The sequence below is a fragment of the Apus apus genome, chromosome 6 (genome assembly GCF_020740795.1).
Source record: "Apus apus isolate bApuApu2 chromosome 6, bApuApu2.pri.cur, whole genome shotgun sequence".
Taxonomy (NCBI): domain Eukaryota; kingdom Metazoa; phylum Chordata; class Aves; order Apodiformes; family Apodidae; genus Apus; species Apus apus.
Window position 1 is genome coordinate 17,877,168 of NC_067287.1, and position 27,469 is coordinate 17,904,636.

The window sequence follows — 27,469 nt, forward strand, 5'->3', positions numbered from 1 at the left end:
GTGTTAGGAAGGGTGAGAAGAGCCCATACTTGAGACTTCCTGAAAGGGTGATGACTATGACACTACATTAACTACTGTTCTAGTATTCCTTTCATATGCAATCTTTACTTTCTAGCTGGCTGAGACAAAGCCAAATACCTGTGTAAATTCCCAGTCCAAATCTGACAGTTTAGGCATGGCATCATGCAAACTCTGCACTGCTTCAAGGACCCACGTGGCTGGGTGCAGATAAGTCTAGTTCTTACAGCTTAGCACCTTGGTTTCTGCGATTAACACAAACAACTTTCATGTCTTAGATGTATGTGCAAAGTATTACTGTTCATAAAATGTGCACAACATAGTCCGTACTACAGTTACATGAATACCTATGGAAAAGCTTCTGCTAAAGATTTGTGCCTCCTGCTTGATCACAGTAAGGCCACATGATCAGTGTGGTCTGTACCAGAGGCTGACAGACCCCCTGCTGAAGTGCTTCTACTCTAAAGCAAGTGACAGACAAAGGTTATGGTTAGGATTTAAAACATGAATGTAGATACATGCTCTTCGTAATATTCACTTCAGTATATATTTACAAATTTGAGAGATTGCAAACAAATAAAACCACAGCCAATCTCATCCATCTTTCCTGATAACCATGATTTGACCCTGCAGATGCCCTGTAAGAAGCTCCCCTTGTGGTGCAAAGCCTAAAGGAACAATCATGTTCCATGATGTGGAAAACAGGATAACCCATTGGCTGAAGGCATGCAGTCTGGGTTCCAAATGCTACATTGTTAAGCCAGGTTTTGGAATATTGTCGTGTTGTACAAACTGAAATAGGTCAGAGGAGCTATGACAGTGGCATGAAGTCGTCTCTTGCAGTAAGGAATTAGAAGCACTATAAAGGAAGAGCAGTATTAACACAGTACCTACCTATATAAAGAGTTCCTGATGTTAGAGGAGATCCTGATGTTAGAGGAGTTCCTGATCTGGTTATAAGATGTAGCAAGATCCAGTGACTTGAAGCTCGACCTAGACAAATATTGTCTTACATCTGTAAGATACTTGTTTAGTTACAGTTTGCTGTTAGAATAACTGAGCAAGAAACAGTGTATTAGCCCTCACTTAGAGATTTTAATTTAAAATAGCTTAATGTTTCTGAAGGATTATTTAGGTCAGTAACTAATCAGGGCCTGATTCAACATCTTTTATTTAGAAAGTCAGATTAAATGGATGATTGTCTGAGGAATTCATTTCACTTGAAAAATAACATTACAAAGAGTAGCTATCTTAATAATTAGTAAGCTAATGTGTTTATTAAATTGATGTATTATTTCATTAGGTAAAGTCTTGAACACTTCTTAACTTTATTTTAGATTTAAAAGTAATATTCTCTAATATTAGCTTAGCAAACAGCAAAAACCAAAGGCCTATCTTAGAGTTAGAACACCATAAAATTAATAACCTTGGGTAAATAATCCATTTTGGGGAAAATTAAGGAAGTGACAAATATTTGGTGCTCTTTACTGATGCAGATTGTCTCACTGTGTTACAGGAGTTGTAGGATTGGTCTTGTGGATACAGACATGTTTCATTGGCATTACTTTTCTTGGCTGAAGAATGTGAGAAGTTATATTAGTGAGACAATTATTAGAACACTTTTTTCCAGTTCTGATGCCAATAGAAAAAAAAGAGGTTCTGTTGCAAGCGAAGAATACATCCCAGTCAGCACCCAACCTTTTTGGATCATATTTCAAATTAATTACCTTAGAATAAAATAATTTCAGACAGAGTATATTAGCAAAGGAAAGAGCCATTACCGCTTTCCAATGAAATGAGAAACATAACTGAGTACCACCTGTCACAAAGGCAGTACAATGATCCAGATGGTTATTTATTTTCAGATAGGGAGGAAGGATGGAGAGAGGAAAAACTGCTGCCAGAATTTGTGCTTTTTTTCCCCCTCCTCTTTGTTACCTTATTGTCAGAATAGTTTCTCTAATTACGGGGAAAAAAAATATTAGAATTAGGTTGTATTGATGAGATGTTCCTTTTGATATGTAGAGGGTGTTCAAATTTTTTTTTTTTATTAGCGTGAAATGCCGTTTGAGAGGTTCACCCATTACTATTTCATCTTGTATGATCAATAAGACCAAAATAGAATTAAAAGAATTTTGGCTGCTTGGTAGTGATTTACTTCCCCCCTTAGGCTTATAAATTAATTTTCAGTTGTATTTGAAATAGTTACACCTGTAACAAGCTGAAAAGAACCTGCATTTTTTAAAAAAAGGTTTCCCTTCATTAAATAAATATTTTTATGATAAATATGCACAATACAAGCATTTAAACTAATGTTTATTGTGTGTGCTTTTTATTTACCTGGGTATTTGAGGCTTGAGCTTAGGCAGGAATCAAGAGAGGGCAAACTGATCTAACCCTACACCTTTCTAATTTTGAATGTGGTGTGATATTGTTCACTATGCTGCTAAAATCTACCGGCAACCTTGTTAGGTCAGGCAAGTGCAGGTTTTTCTTGGAATTAAGAACATGGTGAGAATATTGGATATAGATGCAAATGAGTGAACTAGGTTTCAAGCATATTTCTACTACGGAAACATTTCAAAGTAAGTATTTCTTACATTCAGTTTTGTAACTAACAACTATGTGGAAACAAAGAATTTGCTCTTGCATAGTGGCAATTCTCACCCCCACTCCATCCTGGTAGGGTGGTGTTTCATGGCTAGACTGGGAGAAGTGCCAATGCATCTGGCATGTATTCCTAGAACAGGAACTATATTTGGAGAAATGTTTTAAATAAAACATTTATTTTAAATTATAGCTATATTTGGTCACAATGTGAAAACTGACAGAAAGGTATGACAGTAAAAATATGAGTGGTAATGGGAGAATAAGTCATACTAGGCTTCTACAACAGTTTTTATGCATATATATATACATATATATATATGCACACACATACGGATAGCACTGCTTATTGTACCAGAAAACCTTCTTGGGATGTCGGTGGAGGAAGTACCTGTCACTCTTGGTAATTAGGGAGTACTCTTTAGGGAGAAAACCAGAACTTCTATTACAAAGACATAGTAAGATAAGTATGGCAAGACCTCTCCTGAGCTTGAACTGTGGTTTTTAGGTCTTCATTTTGGAGCTGCTCCTTATCGCACATCTATATTTGTATATACAGAACTATTTCAGTGATGTTCAACCCAGTGGGAATTTGCATCCCTGACCATTTTAACGTCAAATCCAGGTATATGTCATTTGCCTCCAAAATCTATGCTATATACCTCCAGAGTACTTTGAGAGTTAGCTGAGCCCTCTGAATGTATTTCCCCTTAGATATAAAACATAAACCTTGTGAACATATTTTAAGAAATGAAACCTCAGTTCAGTGAGGTTTAAAACATTGATCATGGTTCAGGAGAACATCTGAGTTAATGGCTTGCTGCAGGCCAAAGGGGTAAGAGGCAATTTTAGAAGGAACAGGAATAAAAGTCAACTTTCACTGTCTTTATTTTCTACTGAAAGATGACACCAGGCAGGGATCAGGTCAGTTTCTGACCTAAAGTCTGAACGTTATTGAATATTTTTTCCCATTGAAGTTTGCTTTAGGAGCTTTATCATTGTAAATCTAAATGCTATTTTGTTTATGTAACGCACTAGAATTACATATAAGGACAAAATTAGAGTCTGACATTAAAGGTGTAATGAAATTATTTCAATATCATATCCTAGGTATTCTTAAAATTGTGAAACCTAAGTGTATCTGCATGCAGTGATTTCACAACACCTGCTCATCTTGTGTTCAAGTTTCTCAAATTATTAATGACTTGAGAATCTCCTCTTACTATTTTTGTTAGCCTTCATGTACAAAAGCTTGAAAATATCACCTAGTTGTGTAGTAAAATTTCAGACTTTGATATTAAAGCCTGCTCTGTCTCATGATTTTAAAGCTAATTGTTTTGGGATGAGAAGTGGCATTAGTATTGTACTAGAGTAGTACAGCAAAAGAGAAAATTGGGGGAGGTGCCTGGGAGTGTAGCTCACATCAGATGCAATAGTGAAAGAAGCCAACTTGAAGAAAGGGAGAACACAACTCAAATTCAATTATAAAGCAATTAGAGAATAAATATTGCTTTCTCTTCATTCTCTTTGGTGTGATATACTGCTAGGACATTAAAAAAAAATAGTATCTTAGTTATGTTTGATTAAAGATAGAACTTTCAGCTCAGACCTTTATGTTCTTCCATTTCTGTACGTGAGGAGCATTTGGTGTTGGAGCTTTTGGTTCCAACGTTTTGGATCTTCATATTGAAGCCTGTTTGTCACAGCTGTTGAAAGAATTACTTGAACTTTGACTTTGGGTATTAATTTGTGGCTTTGTAGCTATGGAGGTCTGTGATGTTTCTGTGTGAGTGGAGCAGAATGATACCAAATGATTTGGGGAAGTTTGTTATTTAACAGTTTTTCCGTATTTCATATCTTATTCAACAATGGTGAATTACTGACTGTAAAGCAGTCTGACAAAGAACCTTAGCAAAAACTGTTACATGACTGATCCTAATTTTCTTTGCTGACCCATTCAGTAATTCATCTGTAGCTCATGTGGATGGTGCTTGTGTTCTTGATCCTGTTTCTCATTGAGAAATGTGGGGCAGTAGCATTGTGTACAGGGTAAGCTGATACTCCTCCTTATGGTCTTTGTAAAATCTGATTTGTTCTTGGGCTTTGCTTTTAGACATGTATATGTGAATGACTGTGTTTTGAGGGAATCTTTTAGGGAGTGAAAGATGTGTAAACGCCATTGAGTCTGAGAATGCTTTTACTAATGTTCATTTACAGAGCTGCCTGTAGACTGAAGGTTTTTGGTCTTCCTGGTTTCACAAGTGGTATATTTGTTGTAAATCTTTTTTCTTTAGAGAAGGAAAATTACTTTGAAACACATTCCTTTCCCAGCTTCATCATGAGTTTTATAGCTTAATTATAAGCTCCTACAAATAGGGTTTTACTACCCAAATGCTGACACAGCCTTACCTCTAATGACCGGAATGGCCTCCTATGTTAATTACTGTAGATTGGTAATCACGTTATAAAAATATGCATCTGGCTTCTGTCCCAGAATCTGGACCACACTGTTGTCTGTTTTTTTGTACAGTGTTACATGTATGTATAACTTTGTACAAAGACCAAATTCTCAGTTGCGACTTAGAAAAATAGCCCCCTTATTTGTAAGAAACAGCTCTGGCTCCCCTTTCCTTTATACTGTCTCCTCAGCTCTGTGTTTTGCCTGGCTGATGTACAAATAAATCAGCCTGGAAGATCTTTGGGAGACCTGAAGAACATGCCTCATGGCAGATGAAATCAGATTTAGCAAAACTATTTATTGATCTACTTTTAGACTGCAAAGGATATAAAAAATGTAGGGAATGGCCTGCTGCTTTGGCAAGTAGATCGATGTTAACAACAGAGCTTTACTTGTTAGCTTATTTTTCCTAATCAGGTCTTGCTTGATTTTGATTCCTATGGACACAGGTTTGAATGAGCATGTTTCTTGGGGAGATGTGCTGGGAAGGGATGAATATGAGAACTTCTGTGGCTCAGCTGTCTTGGTAGGCAGCATCACATTTGTGTCCTTAATAGTACAAATACTGTGGGAGCTCAGCTACCCTTACGCACCTTGATAGCCAGATTTAGGCTTTGACAACCATTCGTGCAGGTTGTTGAGGGTTTGATATGGATGAATGTCAGAAATTGCAGAGGCAGGTAGACTAGAAGCTAAATGTGTAGCAGGCTTGAATAATACTGGGTGAAAAAGAGGGTAAGACTCTTTATTAAATTAACTGAGTCCAGAAGGTTATAGTTAATAGAAGACATGTTTATAACTTTCTGGCAAAAGGGGGTGGTGGTGTTGTTACTGTGGAGAATGGAACAGACCTCTGTTTTGAAGGTGCTGCCTGTGTCTAAGCCTGGTCAAAGCCTGGCAGGACCGAGCACGGATTCAGTTTCCCAGTGCTCCTCTGATGCTGACCAACTAGAAATTGATCTTGGCCCAAAACTGAACTGAAGCAACAGTCTTGAGAGGACTGTGGCCGAAGCCTGTGGTGTAGAGTGGTAAACTCCCGAACCGGCTCTCGATGTGACTATAGTCCAAGGGCGTAATGCGGGTTCTTACGTTTGGGAGCCGGTCCCTCCGCTCCCGCTCCTTCCCGCTGGGACACGGAGCCCGCTCCTGCGTCGGCCGCGGGGACGAGGCAGAGCCCCCGGAGCCGTGTGGAGGCACCGATGGTATCGCCGAGCGCCAGGGCCGCCCGCCCCGCCGAGGGGGCGGCAGCGGGATCGGCCTCATCCCGCAGCGGGATCGGCCTCATCCCGCAGGTGGATCCGGCTCCTGCCTCCCCCCGCGCCGGGGCCGGCGCCGCGCGGGGCCATGTGACTGGCGCGCGCTTCCTGCCTCCGCGCCAGCTGATCCGCGGCGGAGCGCGCAGCCCAGCGCGGAGCCTGCAAGCGCGCAGCCCAGCGCGGAGCCCCCAGCGCGGAGCCCCCAGCGCGGAGCCCCCAGCGCGGAGCCCCCAGCGCGGAGCCCAGCGCAGCTCGGCGGCTCCCGCAGCGCCCGGGGAGCGCGGGCGGGCGGGCGGCGGGGAGGGCGCTCCCGCGGCCCCGCCGCCGCATGGAGACCCAGGATCAAGGGGCGCAGATGGAGCCGCTGCTGCCCACGGTACGGCTGCCGCAGCGCGGCCGCGGAGGGGTGCGAGGCGCCCCGCGGGGAGGGGGCGCGGGGGGCCGCCTGCCCGCCCGCTTGCGCTGCGGGTCGGAGCCGGTTTCTGTGTGCGTGGGCTCGCTCCGGTGCTGGGCGATGTGGCGGCGGTGCCTGGGACGCTCGGGGATGGAGCCGTGTGTGTTTGTGTGTGCGTGTGTCCTGCCGGGGCAGCCACCCTGCCCTCCAGCTCTCCCCCCGCTTCAGGCATCCCCTTCCCCATGTTCACCCGCATTCCCATGCCTCCGGTACCTCCTTTCTCGGGCTCCCCCTTGTCTCCCCGCTCCCCGGCGGCGGGGCAGTGCTGAGGAGGGGAGCGCTTGTGGGCTGCCCCGTGGGGATCCCTCTCGGGGGCTGGGGTTGTCTCTGCAGGTCCCCGGCCCTCCCTGCTTGCAGACCGCAGAGGAATCTGCGGAGCTCTGGCACTCGCACGGCAGCGTCTGTGTCCCTCCGGATCCTGGTCTCTTGCTTCGTGCCGCGGTGTCGCATTTTCTTGCGCTCAGACATGGAGCTGGTTGGCAATCAGTTATTGTCGTCTGGGGGGGGGTGCGCGGTGCACCTTTGCCTCTGAGCCCACGGTGATTGCACAGGTGCGGCTGGACAGTGTTTCCCCAGCAATCATGAAAGGGGTCACTTGGTGGGAGACCTTTTTACACTGTTAGATCAGCGGGGATCCTCTTTCCTGCCTGGCATCCCCCAAACACAGGGTTTGCAGGCACACACCAGGTGTATGTGTGGGCGTCAGTCTTGATGTTTTACTGAGATTCTGTTTGTGAATGGAAGTTCCTGCCTTGTACTGGAAATCAGCTTGTCTGGGGCAGGGAAAAGTCTCTCATGTGCGTACATGAGTACCTAACTGCATAAACATCTCTGTGAACACACCACATAGGTCTGCAGAGGCTTGGCTGGCTCCTGAAAATGGCTCTGTGCTAGCATGACAAGTTGCACAACGTTGACAAAGCTTGAGAAAGACAAGTCTCAGCTGCCGCAGGTTGATGAGATGCGCTCATGACAAGCCCGTTTTTTATAGTGTCTGTTGCCATTGTTTGTTGACGTCTATTTTGCAAACAGGTGGCAGATTGCTACACAGTGTGAGGTTATCTCTGACATCTCCGTTCTCCTTGTGGCAGGGACAGTTTTTCCTGTTGCTCTTCTGGATACCTTTTATGCATCCTTATTCCTATTACTGCTCTTGCAGTTTCTGACACCGGTTTAGAAGAAGGTCCTGTCTTTTTCACTGACAGCCTGGCAGTGTAAATGCAAATCTGTTTTCCATCTGTAGTTCCTGATCACCAGTTCTGTGGAAGATTTAGTCCCCAGTGTGTCAGACCAGTGCCGCAGTCTGCAGTCAGTAGCAGTCTTGCTCTTGCCCTACCTTGCTAGCCTACATGCTGGGCTCATCTTGTCAGTGTGTGTTGTGTGTGTCTGGTTGTGTGATGGCCACTGGCAGGGAGTCAGAGGAGTCAGCTTTCAGAGGTTGCAACTTAAAGGATTGCCTTGTGCTGTCTGGCTTTAAGTTTAATTCCTCCAGGACTATGCACAGAAAAAAAGGCTGTTCCTGTGGTTGAGAGGGCCAAAGAAGATAATATTTTTTGTGTGCTGATGAGGGGAGAATTGTCCCTGCTTCTCTCTGCAGCCCTGACTAGCAGAGCCCTGCCCTGGTGCAGAACCTGCCTGCAGAGCTGCAGGTCCCTGTCACTACTGTTGCTTGTTACGTTTGTGACCTGGTTTCCACCTCCATTTATTACGGCTAGCTAGTTCCGCAGCTGTTGTATTTGCTTCAAGTAGGGAGTAGAGACTTCTGTACTCCATGTCATATTTATTGTGGCGCATCCTCTGCCTCAGTCCTCTGTTTCTGAGAGGGCCTGTGCAAGTTAACAAGGCAATGTTGCTTTCCTGGCACAACAATGGTAAAGGCACTGCTCCTTCAGTCTTCAGGATTTCTGTCCTTGTGGCATTTTCTTTGTGTGTCAAGCAATAAAGCATGTGTATGTGCTCTGGCAGTCACAGCCTGGGTGATGTCTAGAGCCCTGCATGTGGTAAGGCAGAAATGGCTTTTGTATGGTGGGAGTCTTGTACCTGGAGTCATAGCAGAGTTTAAGGAGCAGGAATCAGTGCTTTCTTCAGCACTTTTGGCTCAAGAGGTAACTGTGACGTGGCAGTACCTTAAGAGTACTTCTGGTTTAGGGATCAGTCCTCAACTTGGCTGGAAGCAAATGGAACAAGAATACATGCTGTAAAATGGATGCAGTTCTGTTCGCAAGTGTTGTCCCAGGTCGGGGAATTCTTGAGTATGAAGAAAAAGGCTCTCAGCTGAAAGAGCTTGTTTCCTTGAGGGCTTAGTCTATTGGCTTTCATATATGCAACAGAGTTAATATTTTTCATTGTGAAACTGTAACACAAAATGTGTGTTACATGATAGGAAAAAGATAGCGAATGTAGTCCTTGACTAATTTTATCTTCTAATGGTACTCAGAGATTGTCAAGCCTCAGTATAATTTCCTACCAAAATCCCACAGTCTGTATCAAGTTTGTTGTATGAGCTTTTAATAAAAAACCCCAATCCCTAGCAATTTGCAGAATGGTAAAATATATTGTTGCCTGTGGTTTTGCAGAGTTAAATAATTTTATTATTGGTCTCTTCACAAACTCCGTTTGGAAACAGTTCTCATCCAGCAGTAGCACCTTCATTAGCAGTCAGGCTACTGCTTCTTAGATTTTTTTACAGTGTGGGCAAATGTATGTGAAAATGATTAGAAATCTATTGCAAATTATCTGTAAGTGCAATACTGTAGAAATAAATGAAAAAGGAAATTGTTCACCTTGAAACAAATTGTTCAAACTGCTCTTGAAAATGCAAATATAGTCTCATTTTTGTTATTCAATACATAGATTAATATGGGAACAAAATGTAGACTTGTATTCCTTTTGTGTCATCTAATGTTTCATTTACCAGTCATCAAGTATATTTGTTCAGTATGATTAGTCAGTGTGCTTTAAAATAGTTCTGAGTAATTGAAAGATTGCTGAGGAGTCATTTGTTTATTGAATGAGAGAAAAAAATATCTGCAGATCTTCTCCACAAAGATCTGTATTGGTAAAAGACATTTTGTTTAGACTTATGTGGGGAAGAAAAGAACAGTTTCCCACAGTTTCTAATCAAAGGACTGAATCTTGTTAGATACTCTATATAAATGTATACCTTATTGCATGTCAATTATTTTGCAAGTTGTCACTTAAGGCAGTGTATTTATAGCAAAAGTTATCTGTAGAGTATTTGTTTCTGTCCATTCTGGTTCTTTCTTGGTATGCAAGTCTAAATTGGCTTTCAAAACCAGGTTTTTATCTGACAAGAGTTTTGATATTTCAGATATAAGGAGCATGTATAGATAAAGTGTGGATATTTTTGTTAACTATATTTTTCTTAGCATGTTGTTTTCCTGTGTTTTCTGAAGGTAACAGTAAAACTCATATATGTAGAGCCAAACTGACCCTTTCTAAGTTTATATTCTCTCACCTCCCTCCTTGAGGCTTAAAATTAAAAAGCTGTTTTGTTTATTTTAAAAATCTGGTAGATACAAGACCTTAAAGCATGACATTTCATATATACCAGAGGCAATATAGGCCCACTGCTGAATGAGGCGGGTGCCCTGGTGGCAGAGGATTTAAAGAAGGCAGAGGTGCTGAATGCCTTCTTTGCCTCTGTCTTTACTCCTGCAGGCTTTCCCCATGAGCCCCAGTTTCATATAGCCCCAGTAGAAGTCAAGATAAAGGAGGAGTTTGCCCAGGTAGATGAGGATTGGGTTAGGGATCAGTTGCGTTATCTGGACATCCATAAATCGATGGGTCCGGATGAAATGCATCCAAGGGTGCTGAGGGAGCTGGCGGAGGTCATTGCTAGGCCACTCTCCATCATCTTTGGTAAGTCATGGGTAACAGGAGAGGTGCCTGAGGACTGGAGGATAGCAAATGTCACTCCAGTCTACAAGAAGGGCAAGAAGGAGGACCCGGGTAACTATAGACCGGTCAGCCTCACCTCCATCCCTGGAAAGGTGATGGAACAACTTGTCCTTGGCACTATTTCTAGACATATCAAGGACATGGGGGTCATCAAGAGCAGTCAACATGGTTTTACCAAGGGTAAGTCATGTTTGACTAACCTCATAGCCTTCTATGAGGAAATTACTAGGTGGATAGATGATGGTAGAGCGGTGGATGTCGTCTATCTTGATTTCAGTAAAGCATTTGACACCGTCTCCCACAGCATCCTTGTAGATAAGTTGATCAAGTATGGGTTTGATGATCAGGCAGTGAGGTGGATCAAGAACTGGTTGAAAGGAAGAAGTCAGAGAGTTGTAGTCAAGGGGGCAGAATCTAGTTGGAGGCCTGTGACTAGTGGAGTCCCTCAGGGGTCGGTACTGGGACCGGTGTTGTTCAACATCTTCATCAACGACCTGGATGAGGGTACAGAATGTACCCTCAGCAAGTTTGCTGATGACACCAAGCTGGGAGGAGTGGCTGACACACCAGAAGGCTGTGCTGCCATTCAGAGAGACTTAGACAGGCTGGAGACTTGGGCGGGGAAAAACCTGATGAAGTTTAACAAGGGCAAGTGTAGAGTTTTGCATTTGGGGAAGAAAAATGTCATGCACCAGTACAGGTTGGGGGCTGACCTGCTGGAGAGCAGTGTGGGTGAAAGGGATCTGGGGGTCCTGGTAGACAGGAGGATGACCATGAGCCAGCAATGTGCCCTTGTGGCTAAGAAGGCCAATGGCGCCCTGGGGTGTATTAGAAAGGGTGTGGTTAGTAGGTCAAGAGAGGTTCTCCTTCCCCTCTATTCTGCATTGGTGAGGCCGCATCTGGAGTATCGTGTCCAGTTCTGGGCCCCTCAGTTCAAGAAGGACAGGGAACTGCTTGAGAGAGTCCAGCACAGAGCTACAAAGATGATTAAGGGAGTGGAACATCTCCCTTATGAGAAAAGGCTGAGGGAGCTGGGTCTCTTTAGTTTGGAGAAAAGGAGACTGAGGGGTGACCTCATCAATGTTTACAAATACGTAGAGGGTGAGTGTCAAGAAGATGGAGTTAAGCTTTTTTCAGTGATGACCAGTGATAGGACAAGGAGTAATGGATACAAGTTGGAGCATAGGAGGTTTAAGGTGAATATCAGAAAAATTTTTTTTACTGTGAGAGTGACAGAGCACTGGAACAGGCTGCCCAGAGAGGTTGTGGAGTCTCCTTCTCTGGAGACATTCAAAACCCGCCTGGACGCCTTCCTGTGTGATGTACTCTAGGTGACCCTGCTCTGGCGGGGGGGTTGGACTAGATGATCTTTCGAGGTCCCTTCCAACCCCTATGATTCTATGATTCTATATATGTCCATATATATAAAAATATGTATATATATAATATATATAATGCCTATGCATGCACTATGGTATGATCTGGTATATATGTACTAGGTAGGTACTGTTTGTATCGAGTACTCATGTTGCTGCTGCAAATGGCACACAGTTACTACTACTTAGGCCTCTGAATGTGGGAGGATGGTGTAGCGAGATCTTGGGTAGTAACTATTTTTAATGCAGCAGGTGAGTGTGGGAAGCTGCTCACAGGAACAGGTTGGATTCTTTTGCTTTTGTTAATGCTGAGTGGGACCTCTGGCCAGACTTGCAGATGAAATGTATTGCTTGTTATGAGAATGGATGGTAAAGCCTGACCCCACAGTTTGTGTAACAGTACTAATTCCCAGTTCACTTCACCAATACCCAGCATTATGGTTAAGGCAAGTTTATAGAGGCTAGAGGAATGTTGTGATTCTTTTGGAAAAATACAGAGGTAGTGTTATATTTTCAAGACTCGTACTGAGAAAATGGCACAATTGAAAATAAAACCCCAGAACCTAATTATAAATTTAGGATTTAATTGCTGCTTTGAGTATTTTTTTTTTTTTACTGCCTGATTCCAGGTTCTGAGTGAAAAGAAGAAACATTTTTTTTGAGGAAAATGCTAGAATGAAATGAAGTAGCAATCAGGGATATGTATTTCTTTTAAAAAAACTAAGCCACTTATATTTGCCAATGTCATGATTAAAAAATATTTCCCTGGATCATATGGTGTCCTGTCATGTTACTGTTTAAGAATAATTGTCAGCCTGATACATATTTGTGCAAAAGTAAGGAAAACTTTGAATACTGTGTTGAAATCATCCCACTTCAATGCATCTGTGTCTGGTTTGATTTCTTCCCACTGTGTCTACTTGTTGAATATATGCTTTCAGTTTCCTCTGCTAATAATTGCATCTTTTCATTCTACTTTTTCCTTTGGAAAAACATAATAGAATACATTCTGAAACAAAATACTTCCACTAACATCTTTTAATGCTTCTTAAATAACTAATATTTACAGCCTCAGTGGATGAGAGGATTTAAGCAGGTAAGGGAAAACTTAATCCACTGTAAATCGTCTTGAACAATTAGTTGTGTATCTGATAGGAGAAGAGAAAGCCATAGGCATAGGATGCTACTTTCATTTCACTATAACATATATGTTCAGGTCTGCATTGTAAAAAACCCAAATTTCTGAAGAATCATGCCACTGTGGTTCCCTTTGCAATAATAATGCCATTTTTGTGTCATCCAAATTAATGGAGAACTATATGTGTTCAACATAATTTTCAGAGTTGGTGAAGTTTAAAAGTTACTCTTATGAAATGAAGTATAAGCTTTGCATATTTAAAGATTATTGAAATCCACCCCACTTCTACAAGGTTGTTGATTAGGATAGACAAGGTGAAAGTTGGAATAGATGATAAAGGCAATTTCTAAATGTGGAAGTGTCTTGGGGGAAAAACAGTTACAGGGTGAAATAAGGATAAAATTGAGCATGTGGAGAGATTTGTGCAGACCTGGAGAATCGAGGACATTAGGGCTGACTGTGGTATGAAAGGACAGAGAGAGCTGATTAATTTGCATGGGAAAGAATTGCTTTGGTTATGGCATGGGGAAAGAAGTGGAGGCACAGAAGTGGGAAAGCCAGCTCATGCCCTTGTACAGCTGGGACAAAACAGGTTCTTGAATCCTCATTCTTCCATATCTTTGCTGATTTCCCTGGCTACCTCCTGAAGCTTTTTTGCTTTGCTTAATTAGGTATTTGCAAGACATTGCGAAGTTGATCATAGCCCTTAAAAAAAGATTTGAAGAAACTTTGGTTCCTTAGTCTGAGCATGGAGGTTTGCAGATTTAATATGTAAAAAACTGCAGCTGCAAAGGCCAGTTTCTTTCTGATATCCCTACTGAATAGGAGAAGGAGAAAATGTTGTGGGACAATATTAAAAATATGTTTAAAACGCCTGTCTAATGCTAAACATAGTGAAACAGTGGAACAGATTGTCTAGTGTATTTGTGGAATCTTCATTATAGAACAAGTAAAATCAATACCTGACAGGAAAGATGCAGATACAGTTATTGCTGCTTTAGGGCTGAGTGATGGACTAGAAGACCTAGTGAGGTCTGTTCCAGTTCTATAATTCTGTCACAAGGGCTCACTCTTGTCTTTTTGGAAAGACTATTTTATATATTGATGATATATTATGGGCAAACTGAGGAGAAAGGGTCATCTTATCTGGATTATAGATGTTAATATCTTCAGTTAATCCACTTGAATCTTGAATTTACTACACATTTACATTTACTACAAACAAATTTAAAAGTATATTGAAAAGATAAATGCCCACCATTCATCCAATTTTGTGATGTAAACAGCTTTTAAAACCATACAAAAAGATAACGTAACATTATTTGTGAATTTGAAAAATGCTAGTTTTTTTAATGTAGATTTTAAGCCTTTGTGAGGTCCTTTTGACTTTTATAAGAGTGTAGGAGTCTGTCTGTGTCATTGAGGCTGCAAGAAGTTCCAAGACAAGTTTCCCTGGGAGCAATCACTTTGTAGCTCTCACACTAGAAGATGCCAGAAAGTATTGCATGTTTGTATTGCTTTTTGGAGAGAGACTGGGATTTATTTATTTATTTATTTTCCCTGGAAACTTGTATTCAAAGTAGTCAAAATACTATAAGTTAAAAAAACCTGATCTGAAGCCACTGTTCTGAGGAATTGTTCCAGGTATCAGTCGCTAACAAGTGTGCTAGATTCTCTCTAAAGGCATTCATAATCTCTGAAACTATGTAAGCATGAAAAAAAATCCAAACCCTGTTTTAGATTCTAGCAAAATTAGAAAATAGATACTTAAACTGTAATTAGTCTGGCAAATGATGTAATTCAATTCAATAACAAAATACCATGTCATTTCTGGACAGGAAGATCATATGTACGTGTAAACTTCCTTTTCAACATACAAATTTGTTCAAGGGTGTTATTTTAGATGTAAGTAGCCATCAGCAAGAATGTGGTTTCATGTCAAATCATTCAGTGGTTGTGTGGTGTTAAAGATGTTTATAGTATTGCAACCATCAGTAGGTAATAAAGGTATCATCAGGGAGATTGTGTATGAAATCATAAGGTCTTTAGATGTTTTCATTGGTACTGACTAGTAGTTTTCTTAGTATAATCGAAGAACAGAATCTGCGGGAGAAGAAAAGTAATTTCAGGATTGATCATCCTTCTCAAGCATTTTAATTTTGGTGTTCAGGAAAATTCTAGTATTAAATTTGAATGATATATATGATTGTAGAATAGAAAAGGACTGTTCAGTGTGCTCAGTAGTTGTAAGATTCAGGAAAGTATTCTATTCTGTGTTTTTTTAGTGGACTGAAACGTCAAGCTTCTGAATAATAAGATGGATGAAATATTTAATTCTGTAAAGCTACACTTCTGTTGTGAAATGAAGCAGAAAAAAAATGTAATTCTGGGATAAGAGTCTGCAGACTGTTCTAGATCTGGTTGAACCAAAGATGCAATTGATAAATTTGTGCTACAGTGTGTTTCTAGAATTAGGATTTTGCTCCATTCATCCATCCATCCATCCATCCATTCATGTCTTTAACAGTTTGTCAAGAGCCAAACAGGAACCCTGTAAGTTGTAAAATTAGAATTAAACTGAGAAAAATATCAATGTATTTCTTCCCAAATTAAGTTGTTGTTTTTTTTGGGAAATGTATACTGAAAACATACAAAGAAGTATGAAAGCCTTCTATTTGGAGTTAAGCAGTATAGTGATTCTAAAATCAGCTTGAGGAAGTTGCCAAAATTCCCATACACAATCCATAAAGTCTAATTGCAGATCTGGAAATGTGCATCTTTTTTCAAGGCTCAACTCTACTGAGTTGAAGATGTCATTCTCATTCGTAATTAATTATTTAGTCAGCTTATCTCATAAGACAACCTATTACAACAGCTGTAAAACAAGAGTGAGTCTTGAGCTTTTAGCTAAATCCATAAATTACACACTGCTAAAGGCAGGAAGTGTATATTTTTAATTTGAACTGCACCTAAGTGATGATGAGAATTTGAATGCCAAGTATTAGTTATGCGTTTGCTCTGGAATTTTGTTCTTTATCTTGGAATTAAAGATTTGGTTTGTAAATACACTGTTCCCCAGGACTGCTAAATAGCCATGCAGAAGTGGCTGAATGAATATTGTCTGTATTAACAAAAAAATTCTCACCTTTTCTGCCCAAGTGAGAAATGGATAAAGTTTGATATCATCTCCTTTGAATGCAGAACAGCACTACCAACATTTCAAGTATATTGCTGCTAAATTGAAAATATTGACAGTTTATGAAAATTCTTAAGGAAGAGGATATATTCTCCTGGTATGCTCTGTAGTACGAAGAATGTAACAAAAATTATAATTTCATATTGCCTGTGGAAAGCAAGCATTCTTCTACCTTTGATTTCATGAAAATGTGGATAACCTGTACCCTTTTTCAGAAAAATCAGCATCCTTTAAGAATTTCCTTTAATCATTTTTGTGACCTATTTAGGCAAGTACCAAAATAGAATCAGAGTGTCCCAGAACAGTACATTATTGTGCTGACAGAAGTTACATGATATGCATTGGTGTGTTAAAGGAATTTACAGAATAAAAGTAGTGTTCCCCTCACCCCCAAATCTGTGCAGCAGTTGCTGCCAGCCATTTAATACTGCCCTCAGAAACAACCTACAGTTATCAGTTCTTTTGAGGCTACTGCTGCTTTGTTTGAAACTCGTGTAATTTTTGGAAGTGCCATCACCGATACAAGTGCTGTGCAAGTCTGCTGTGTTCTGAGGCCTTAGGATACTTCACTTCTTTGCAGAAAATTTCAAAAACTTAGGTTGTAACCTATATTATCCATCTCCTACAACTACTGCCATCCTTTCCTTAGTTTGAAGAGAAGATAGAAATGCTCAAACATAAGACTTGACTGGCTATGTAATTGTCTTTTAGAAAACTTCCGCTTTATTCTGTTTTCCTCTTAATTATTGTGTTATAGTGAAATAGTTAACTATGTTCACTTGTTTTTATGACAGCATTATAATAGCTTTGAAAATTAGATGTGGCAGTGAGCTGTGAAAGCAGTCATAAAGCTGTGTTTCATACTTATTCCAGAATGTTCTCATGTGAAAATTCTAATAATAGCTGAATCCAGTGTATTTTTTTTTTGAGAGAGGTATCTGGATGAGTTCAGAATAGGTGAACATGCTCTCAAAAGTAGTATTAAGCAGTGCAGAAGGCTTCATGCTTATCTTAATCAGTTTCATAAAAGGAATTTTTTTTCTGTAGCCATCTGCCAGGCATTCTTCATTAAAATCAAATGTGCCTCTTGTTTTTGGAGTAACCCCCCCACAGTCCTCATCTTGTAGGGGAATGGGTTGAGAAAAACCCTGCTATGGAGTACCTCCTGAAGCCTCATGTAACTCACAGGACTTTTCTGTAAAATGACATGGAAAAAATAAAAAGTTAAAACACTTAAAATAACTTCTAAAGAAAAAGCTGCATTCAGTTTTAGAGAGGGTGCGATGTTTTTCAGTGATCTGTAGTGTGCATAGGTTGATCGTGTTTGTTTCACTTCATCTTGCCTAAAAGCATAGGACTCTGTCTGATATAACTGAATTGATTTACTTTGGCCAGCAAATATATGAATATTTTCTTTCTATTCACCCAGCCATAACTAAGAGTAGGTAAGAGGTTTCTAAATGCAAGCCAGTATTGCCCAGAGCAACTGAAAGCTGCAGTTACTTCTGAGTGAAGAAAACCCATTGAAGAGAATCTTAAGAAATAACTGCAAAAACGTAGCAACTCTGCACTAAATATTTGTGAACTATGTTTGTTTTTTTTCTCAAGTTCTCTGTCCAGTGCTTCTACAAGCAGATTTGTGGAGGGAAAGAGTTGCTTTTCAGAACTGAGTATCTTCACTAGACCCATGATGAGGGATTGGTTTTGGGCTAGCTTCTGCCGCAAGAGCCATGTTCCCATTAACTGTTACAATGAGATGTACGTGGTAGCAGGATTGCAGCTTCCAAGCCCTAATACATTACAGCCAGAAAAACCCAAATCCCAAAACTACCTTGCCATGCTTCCTTTACCATAATTTTCTCATAAATATGAAAATTGTTAGTGTGTGTATGTCTATGAAAAAGTTGAGCTGTAGAGAACAGGTAGAACTTCTTAAAAGAATCCTTCAAAAAAATAAAAAAAGGAAATACTGGAGTGAAGGTGACTAGTGACTGTTATCAAAATGCACAAATGTGTAAAACTTGACTAAATTAGTTTTTTTGTTGTATTTGACTTTTGTTTATTCTTGTGTGAACGACTCAGACCTGCACAATCCAGTCTTGTGCCTTGAGTGTCTTGGGTAGTTCAACACAGAGTGTAGGTTTTGATGAAACAGTGTAGAATCTGAGAAAGTCTGGTGGGTAAGTAATGTTCTTGCTCTGAAACACTTTTTTTTTTATCTGGAAATGATGATTCAGAAGTGGTCTGATATTTAGAGCAATTTTACATATAAAAATTCAGAGTAGTGTTTCAATGACATTCTTGGTGGTGCTTATGCTATTAAAATTGCTAACTGTGGCACTCATCAGAAGTTATTATTAATTATTTCATATTTATTTGTGTCTATTGCTCTCCCTTGATTTGCTTACAAAGGATGGCTGTACAGAAAAACTGCTGTGGGGTAGGTAGCAATGGAGCCTTCTCTTCCAATCCGTTAGTTACATGTGGTGACCTTCCATAAATGCAAGGTAGGTTTACCCTTGATGAAATTGGGATACTCTGCTTCGTGTTCAACATCATATAAGAATAAACACGGTAGTTTAGTATAGTATGGATAAGTTTGGTTGGCTGTATTTTTTATTTATTTGTTTAGGCAAAAAATTGTGTGAAGCTTTGGGATGGGGACCATGTTTGTGTTCTGAGTGCACATATGGTCTGTCATGAAGGGGTCTTGGTCCATGACTGGCCAATTCAGGAGCTATGGCAGCACACATATGAATGCTGAACTTGTTTATTAGCTTGATTGCAAACAAATAGGTTTCTGGGAATGCAAAATTAATAGAACCTACTTTTTTTTCTCTAGTTTGTTATTTTCCTGATTGCTCATGGAAATTATTGAGTATAGCCCTTATGACTGTAATCACATAAAGATTGCTGTAAGAGTGCAAATAACAGTTACAAAATGTGAACAGGCAATGAAAAATACCTCCTGGTTTGTGTTTTTATTTCTATTTTTTTTTTTTAGACTGATAAACTTACTTTCTTAACAAATAGCAAATTTTAGGCATATGGGGAAGTGCTGTTTTAGGGATGTGAAATTAAAAAAATTTAGAGGATTATGATTAATTTCATTCAAGCACTGTAACCAAGAGACTGTTATTCTGCTATACTTTAATCTTTGAGTCTCAAATTTTTCTTTTGATGGTGACTACAGAAATAACTGTTTATATAGTACTTCCATTATGAATATTCATTATAAATAAAAAATCATTAAAATACGTCTGGCAAGATTGTCTTGAGCAAAACCAATAGAACTGATAAATGGTCTCTGGGAACTATAATACAGTATTGTTAATGCTTTACAGTTATAGTACAGATTTTAATAACTCATTACTAAGAGAATGTTTGTTCTGCTGATGTATTTTATAAAGGAAATATTGATTTATAATGATTTATACTTAATGTAATTGATTTAGTGTGATAGTTTTTTTTAAGTCCATAATGTAACTTATTATTTTCCTGCTAACATTTAGTATTTTTCCCATAGGCTTTTTTGTATGTTAAAAAAGGATGTATTTTTTGTGTCCATATATATGCAAATATGAAAGTATATTTAATTCTAATGAGAATATATTTTTTTGAAAAATTTGCCTAGTAACAAATACTCAATTCAATGGAATGTTTTCAGCTTCCAAGAAATACAAGACTAAATACATTTTCCTTTGGTTTTGTTATCAATAGGGTGTTTTAGTACTGATAGTACTCCATTTGAATTGTCTAAACCCAGGCTTTGTTTCAAGGTGGCAGGTGCTCAGCATTTCCTAGTGACCAAATTTCTTCAAGGCACTAGAATCACATTGAGATTTATTACCATATTCTAAGCCTTAAAGCAGCTTCCAACCAGTGCCTTTAAAAATGATTATAGTATTAAAAAGGGGGGGGGGGAATAAGTATTTTTCCTGTTCTTAATTGGAATGGGAAAGCAACTCAATCCATGGTCAGCAGTGGGATTCCTTCAGTCCCAATTTTCAACTGTTTCATTTTAGGCATCTCAGTGCCTGCTGATGTGGACACAATATAAAAAAACCTCTTGGAGCACCTCCTGCACATAAGTATATATATTTTTTCTTTTTTTATTTTTTTTTTTCAAGAAAAAATGAGGAATATTAAGTATTATCTGCCATGTCCGTGGCTTTCATGTAGTAGTGGCATTCTACCATGTGGAATGGTCTCAAATAATGTCATTGATGATATCTCTGAGTGCTGAAAACCAGAAACTGGACTTTCCCTGAGCTTTCAATTTCAAGACTGTAAAGTCTGGATCGTAGTTTGAGTTTGTGTCATTCAGCATTTCTTGACTATTGACAAAATAGTGTGTTTTCAAAAGAAGCTATGTAGATTAGGAGATTTCTTCTGGAAATGAGGCAATTCAGGAGACAGAGGATGTGATACTGCAAAAAATAAAGAAAAAGTGAATAAAGAATAAATCTTAACTATTACATTGTAGCAGAAATAGTGAATTTCAATAAGATTATCAATCTCTAAGTTTAAAACAAGGGAAGAACACTTTTTCCACAAAGTATAGAGTTCAAGTGCAGAACTTGAAGTGGTGTGGGATATTATGGGGGCCATAAGAGTAAATAGGTTAAAAAGGAATTAGGTAATTGAGCTCAGTGATCCTAATTCAACAGATGCAATCACCAGCTTAGGAAAACTTTAAACTGCTGATTGCCAGAAACTGGGACTAAATACCAGAGGAAATAATGTTTGCCTTTTTTTTTATTTTTGTCTTGTAAGAACCAAGTAGTGGGACAGCCTGAGACAAGATACTGGATTTCAAAGATTTCTGCAATTCTGCTTTTGGCTTCCTTCCTGGGGTCCATAAAATAGGGTTTGTCATTGTTAGCTTGGCAGTGACAGGTTAGGTCTAGGATGTTTTTGTGGAAAGAGAAATAGTTCTCTTCGGACTTACCAGTGATTTACTAATCTGTAGATGAGATATTTTAAAAATAGCAGCTGATCCAAATGAGTTGGGGTCACTCATGCACTGATTTTCTTTCTGGTAAGTTAATATTTTTGTTGGAATGGATATTTCAGGATAAAGATGTTCCTGATTGAGAGGTCCCAAATGCAGAACAATATAGCGCTTGTAAAATGTTTGCTTTTAGCAGTGGGTAATACTGACCTGGGAGAGGTCTGTCATACTGTGTTCCTCCTGAGTTCAGTAGCAAAGGAAAAGGAACCTTGTTCTGCTCTGCCCATTCTTCCTTGTTATATTGCAAGCAAATGAGCTATCGAAATGTGGACATCTTCACAGACTTGTGAACTGTTGTCCTTCTTCCCCAAAACACCTCTCTTTGCTGAATTTTTTGAGTTTCGTTAATGTAATTGCTCTGGCTGTCATCACAAAGCTGATTTTTATAAAATCCAGTTTGTTTTCAGGCAGTTTGAATGATCATTCTGAGTGTGGTATCCAGCAATTTATAGGCTACAGCTTGGCAGGACATGCCAAATACTTCCCTTTTACAATGGGCAAAGGGTTGTATATTCTTCTACAGATTCAGTTATGAACTTCAAAGGAGGGCATAAGCCTACAACTGAGCCTGGAAGAGTCACTGAAGGAGCTGATGATGGATGCCAAGTGCTTTCACTTCAGTTTTGTGAAGGACAGACTATTGTGTTGGATTTTGCTTGGTTGATTCATTTGGTTACCAGCTGTGTGTCATTCAAGTGATGGGCCCTAGGTGGCATTTAGTTTGTCTCTTGCTCCTGCTCTGCACAATTTCTTTTCATCTTTATTGTGTACTTTATTTTGGCAAGGAAGTAGCTGATTGCCTAGATTATGACAACATCTGGGTGTTGTATAGGGAAAACAAAATTGTAGCACTTTTGGGAGTTACAAAAACTGTTGGTTTCAAAGGTCTTCTAGTGCTTCAGTCATTGGATACTGAATTGAGGTAAGTTTTTGGTCTCAATTTATTTTGAAATTTCATATAAGAGGATCCTGGTCTCTAGCATCAAGCAATATAGTCATGCCCACTCTTAGTGAGATCAGTTTTTCAGATGCATAGACGCTCAGTAAGTTGGAAAATCAGGAATCTTTTTTCCTGAGTGTTTTGACAGTACCACTGAATGCAAAATTCATGTCCTTGTTTCACATATATCTTCAGATAGATCAGGAGAGATACAAAACCAGATTTCTAATTTACACCACTGCAAATATTTAAAAATAACATTGAAAACAGTGTGCAGGGGTGCTAGAATAAAAATGGCATACAAAAATCTGTAGAAAAGAGGTGTTTATGAAACATCCCTTGCAGGACTGGGTAAGACTAGATGCTGTGTTGAAACATTTGTAAGAAGGAAATCTAAGGAAATATTCTCTGTGTCAGGATTAAGGAATTAAGTTCTCAGTTTTGGGTTGTGTTTTACTGAGAAGCTAAGCTTGAATTCTATTTTGAAGTTTGATGCTCAGGTTTAGAAATCTAGACTTAAAAAAAAAATATTTATTTTACTATATTCCAGTCTCACCCTCCAGATTTGGATCTGATCTATAATAAAGAAAATGTCCAGATACTTAAGTTTTGTATACCTGTTTTTTGTCTATTTGGATGTTAAGACAAGTTGCCCAAGATTAACATTACAAGCTGAAAACTGAGATTTCTCTCTCTGAGGGTATTTCTGTAGTAGTCTTGCAGTTTACACAAACATGTAATAGAATCTGGTTTTCAATTGCTAACATCTTCATCCTTTTCATTTTGTTCTGCTGTCTTTGGTTCTCTTTGTCCATTGTGCCCCATCATCAGGAGTAGATTATCACTGGGTATGATTGTGTGTGTGTCTCTGTACAATATTGGTTTTCTAATCTTGACAGCTGAGTGCTGCAATGGCAGCAGCCTGAAAATAACTTAGGAACTCAGGATCCTAATAATTGGGTTTTGTGCTGCTTCAGCTGTTTGCACTTTCAGCCAGCTAAACCAAGACTGGTATTACTTGCAGATGTGTAAGTGTGATAGAGGTGATTGATGGGTCAATTCAGGATCCATTCAAAGTTGAGAATCCACCCTGGGAACTGAAAAAGCAAGAAAGCTTTTCTTCCATATATGTACATGGAATATATTGGGGAAGATGAGATCTAACTCTTGAGATTTAAAGAATATGTACACAAATTTTCAAAGGCATGTATTTCAAAAGTACATGGGAGTTGCTATTGAGATTTCAAAAGAATGTTTAACTAGGTTTGGTGTAGTATTTTCATTGAATTAGACATTTGGGCAATTTATCTGATTAAAAACAAAAAAAAACCTCTACAACAAACAAAGAGTTTGAAATTCAAGGCCATAATAATACAAAATTAACACTGAATAAATTATATGTTAATAAATATACAGTCAGCTAAGGAGCTATGTAAACATACATTGAATCCTCCTGCCTTTTAAAAACTGACCAGATCTAATATATGTTTGTTTCTATGTCAGTGTATACTTGCAGTATTATACTAATGAATGAGAATATTTCTCTTTTTTGGAAAATATCTACAAATCTAACAGCAAAACAAAATTAAAATAGACTGTAAAAGTTCATTTAAATAATGTTTGTATCAAATTTGTTTTAAATTGATCTGCTTTGCCTAGGGCACAGTACAAAAGGCAAAAACCTGGACAGAGCTATGCCGGCAAGATGCCTGTGGCAAAGTCTGCTGTACATTTGGTTAGTGAAGTGCTTAAAGATTCTTGTTTCTCTAGGTACCTTTTAGCTTTCATCCCCTTCAGCAATGATGAGTCTGTTCTCAAACTGCATTTTCTTTGTGATCCCTCTAATGGGATACTTTCTGCTGACTGGTTTTCATTTGGAAAAAAAAAAAATAAAATAAAAAAATTACTGTTCTCTCATTTATTTCTTTACTTATGAAGGGGTGTAAGTTAGAGTTACCAAAGAGGAGCATAGACTAAAATAGGACCACACAGAGTGTAGAAAAATTTCAAGTCATATTGCTGAAATATGTCTGAATTGCTGCTATAATTTGTACCTTTCCAAAACGTTTTATTTTGGCAACTTCTAAAACAAAAAGTAAAAAAGTAGAGGTCTCTTATTTTTTTACCTCACAGTATTCCCTTAAAGCATGGGTGATCTAATTGCAGTTTTCCTCTAGCAGCTGTTAGAGCACTTGTATGTGCATCTCCCACTTCCAAGGTGAATAACTGATCCACTCCAGTGAATCATGGCTGGATCTGCTGGGGACCTTTACAATACCATGTAGGAGATAACTGTTGCATTGCAGAGGTTTCATGTTGTTGCATAAGGCATTGAAAAAGTTGCATAAAAGATTACATGAGAGGTGAGATTATTTTCTTGTTCATTTGCCTGATTAGTTTCTTTTTAATTCACCCAACTTCATCCAGTTGCTATAGTAATTGAGGGAATCTTCCTTCACTGAAGTCTTACAGCATAATTGAGCGCTTTCTCTACATATCAGTCTGTACGGTGGTTTTGTGTTGTATGGTTTGTTTTTTTAAAATTATCTTTTGGCATGTTTCTTGCTTGCTTCTTTTTATTACATAATGGAGGTGTAGTGTGACAACTGTCTCTTTCAGAGTAGAGAGGCTTTAGTCAAACAAGACCACTTAGCAGAATTTTGTAATGGTGCGTGATATGGCTGACCTACTGTGGGAGTTAATTCTGTCCAGCCACAATTATTTTTCCACTCTTTCCTCAAGTACTTAGTGATTTGCATTAGGAGAGCATGGTGAAGCCTTCACACTGTTGACAGGCAGTCGTTCAGTCTTTGATCTAGATACACTTGATTTGATTAGGATCACAGTGTTCAGTTACAGTTGACTGTAAATATTTTGAAGAACTTGATCAGGAGTCAGAGATGCTCAGGATGGCCTGAATAAGGATAATCAGAGATGGCTGGCAAAAAAGGGGATCACATTAGTGCATCATCAGTTGGATTAAATTACAGTAACCTATGTAGATAGAGAAGAAGAATACTTTGACTGTAGTAGAATTTTCCAGTGGAAGGAAGGGATAGCATTTTCAAGTTACTTTTTACATGCTTACTGTTTTCATAGGTTTTTTTGCTGTTCATAATTTGACACCAGTTGACTGTAAAAATAGGAATGAAACATGAGCTTAATTATGATTTAAACAGGAACAAATACGGTCATTTTTGTACCATAAATACAGAGGCTTTAAAAGAAAAAATCTTCACATACTGAAGAATTATGTTCACTTAAGGACCCAGAAATTTCTCCAATCAGTTATGATTAGAAAATGGATTTAGTAGTCTTTCTCCCTCTGGAAAAGTGTTGTTAAGGCTGAATGATACAAAGTTTCTGAAAATAGTGCAGCTGTTATCAGAATAAATGACAAAAAAATGTCGTTAAAGACATTTGTAATCTGAATAATGTCTTTTTGCTTGGAGTCTTACTTATATTTAGTCTCTGTGTTATAAATATCACACTTTCAGTTTTTTGGTAGAAGAATTATAGCAGTAATTGTTCTGATACACTAATAACAGAGATTTTGGCATATTACCCAGCACCCCGTTACAAAACTTTGATGATGAAGTGTGAAAATGGGAGATTTTTATGTTGGCTAAGTGATTTCAATGCTAATTGGTTTTTAATGACATCTGAAAATCTCCTGAGTATGTAAGTTTATCCCCTTATTTTTATATTTTATTTATGACCATTTTATTTATGACTGTACTGATTTTATTTTCTTTCTGAAGTTTTAGAGTTTCATCCTTGCAGCATTTTTTTTTTAAATTTCCATTTTCTTGTCCTGCTGACAAGGTTAGGTTGGTTTTCTAAATTGTGTCATCTGTCAAGTAAGTTTTTTCCCTCCTTACATGGTTATCTCCTGCTAAGAAATGAACAAAGAAATGTCTGCTTGATTATTGTTTGATTGAGTGTCTTTACCTGATTCCTTTAGGCTAGAAATGTACTTACCCTTTACAATTAAAAGCTAATTTAGCTGTGAGCCATTATCTGGGTAATAGATAACATTGTCAGGAAGTAAATTTCCTTGCTAATGCAGAGGATTTCTTTATGGTTTCTATGAATTGTATGAAGGGATAGTTAGCTGTTACATTGTATTTTGTTCAATCTAGCACTTCTGGGTGTCTTGAAAGTTGGGTTTTCAATTTTGTTCATTTTGTTGAGTTCCACAGTCTTCAATAATCTCATTCTTTGAAAGTTCTTGCTGAAGTTTAACTTGAATTTTACAATAGAAAACTTATTAATGTTGTTTTGAATTATGCCTGCTTGAATAATGCTAAATCAAATCTTCTCAACCCTTTATTTAAATAATACTTTGTTAAGTTTTATGTTTGGCTTCTCTGCTTGTTTAAAAGTATGCTTTAGTTGACCACTTAATTGTCTGGATTTCATGAAACTTTTGGGGAACATTTGGATACATCTCTCTTCTTAGACTGTTTAAGCAAAATTCAAAAGAGGAATTTCAAGAAATTAAATCCTGGCCTACAGCCTAATTTATTCAGATTTATAAAATGCTTTCAGGACACTTAAAAAAAGTTAGCTTAAAAAGTTAACTAAAAAAGCAGACGCATTGGTAAAATATGAAGAGAAGTGAAAGTGGGAATGATCCCTCTATTCCCTAAAAGATTATTTGTTACATTTAAAATTTTTTGAGAAGCATTGTAGTGCTTACCATCTTAGTACATGACCTCTTTGCAAGGATGATGTTACATCATCTCTCAAAAGCAGGACCATCATTGTTCTTTCACTGATTTAACTTATTCCAGAAAGTATGCTGTGTAATGATAATGACAGACTCCGTGTTGGATTTCCTGGGTTCTTGTTGTTAAGGTGATTTTGAAAATTAAAACTAAAATCTCCTGTGGTTATTTTGCACATCTGAGCAGTAAAATACTTGCTCACTGTGTTTTAGTTTATATAGAAAATAGTTGCATATTTTCATAGAAAATGCACCATGGAAATGCATCCCATGGAATTGGTACAGGTTCTGCTTTTTATATGTTTACAGGGCCTTCTTTAAATCAGTGCCCTTGTTGAAAAATAACTGCATGCATAATTGGG

General features: G+C 38.6%; 1 protein-coding gene across 2 annotated transcripts in view; it reads left to right on the forward strand.

Annotated features, from left to right (window-relative positions):
- Positions 1–6,641: 6,641 nt before the first annotated feature.
- Positions 6,642–27,469, forward strand: part of SLC4A10 (solute carrier family 4 member 10) — a 146,976-nt gene continuing 126,148 nt past the window's right edge. For both annotated transcript variants that reach the window (XM_051623723.1, XM_051623719.1), the window contains exon 1: positions 6,642–6,715. Coding sequence is in view for 1 of the 2 variants with exons in the window: in XM_051623719.1 (XP_051479679.1) it covers positions 6,668–6,715 (48 nt within the window). In the remaining variant the exon portion in view is untranslated. The remainder of the gene's footprint in view (positions 6,716–27,469) is intronic.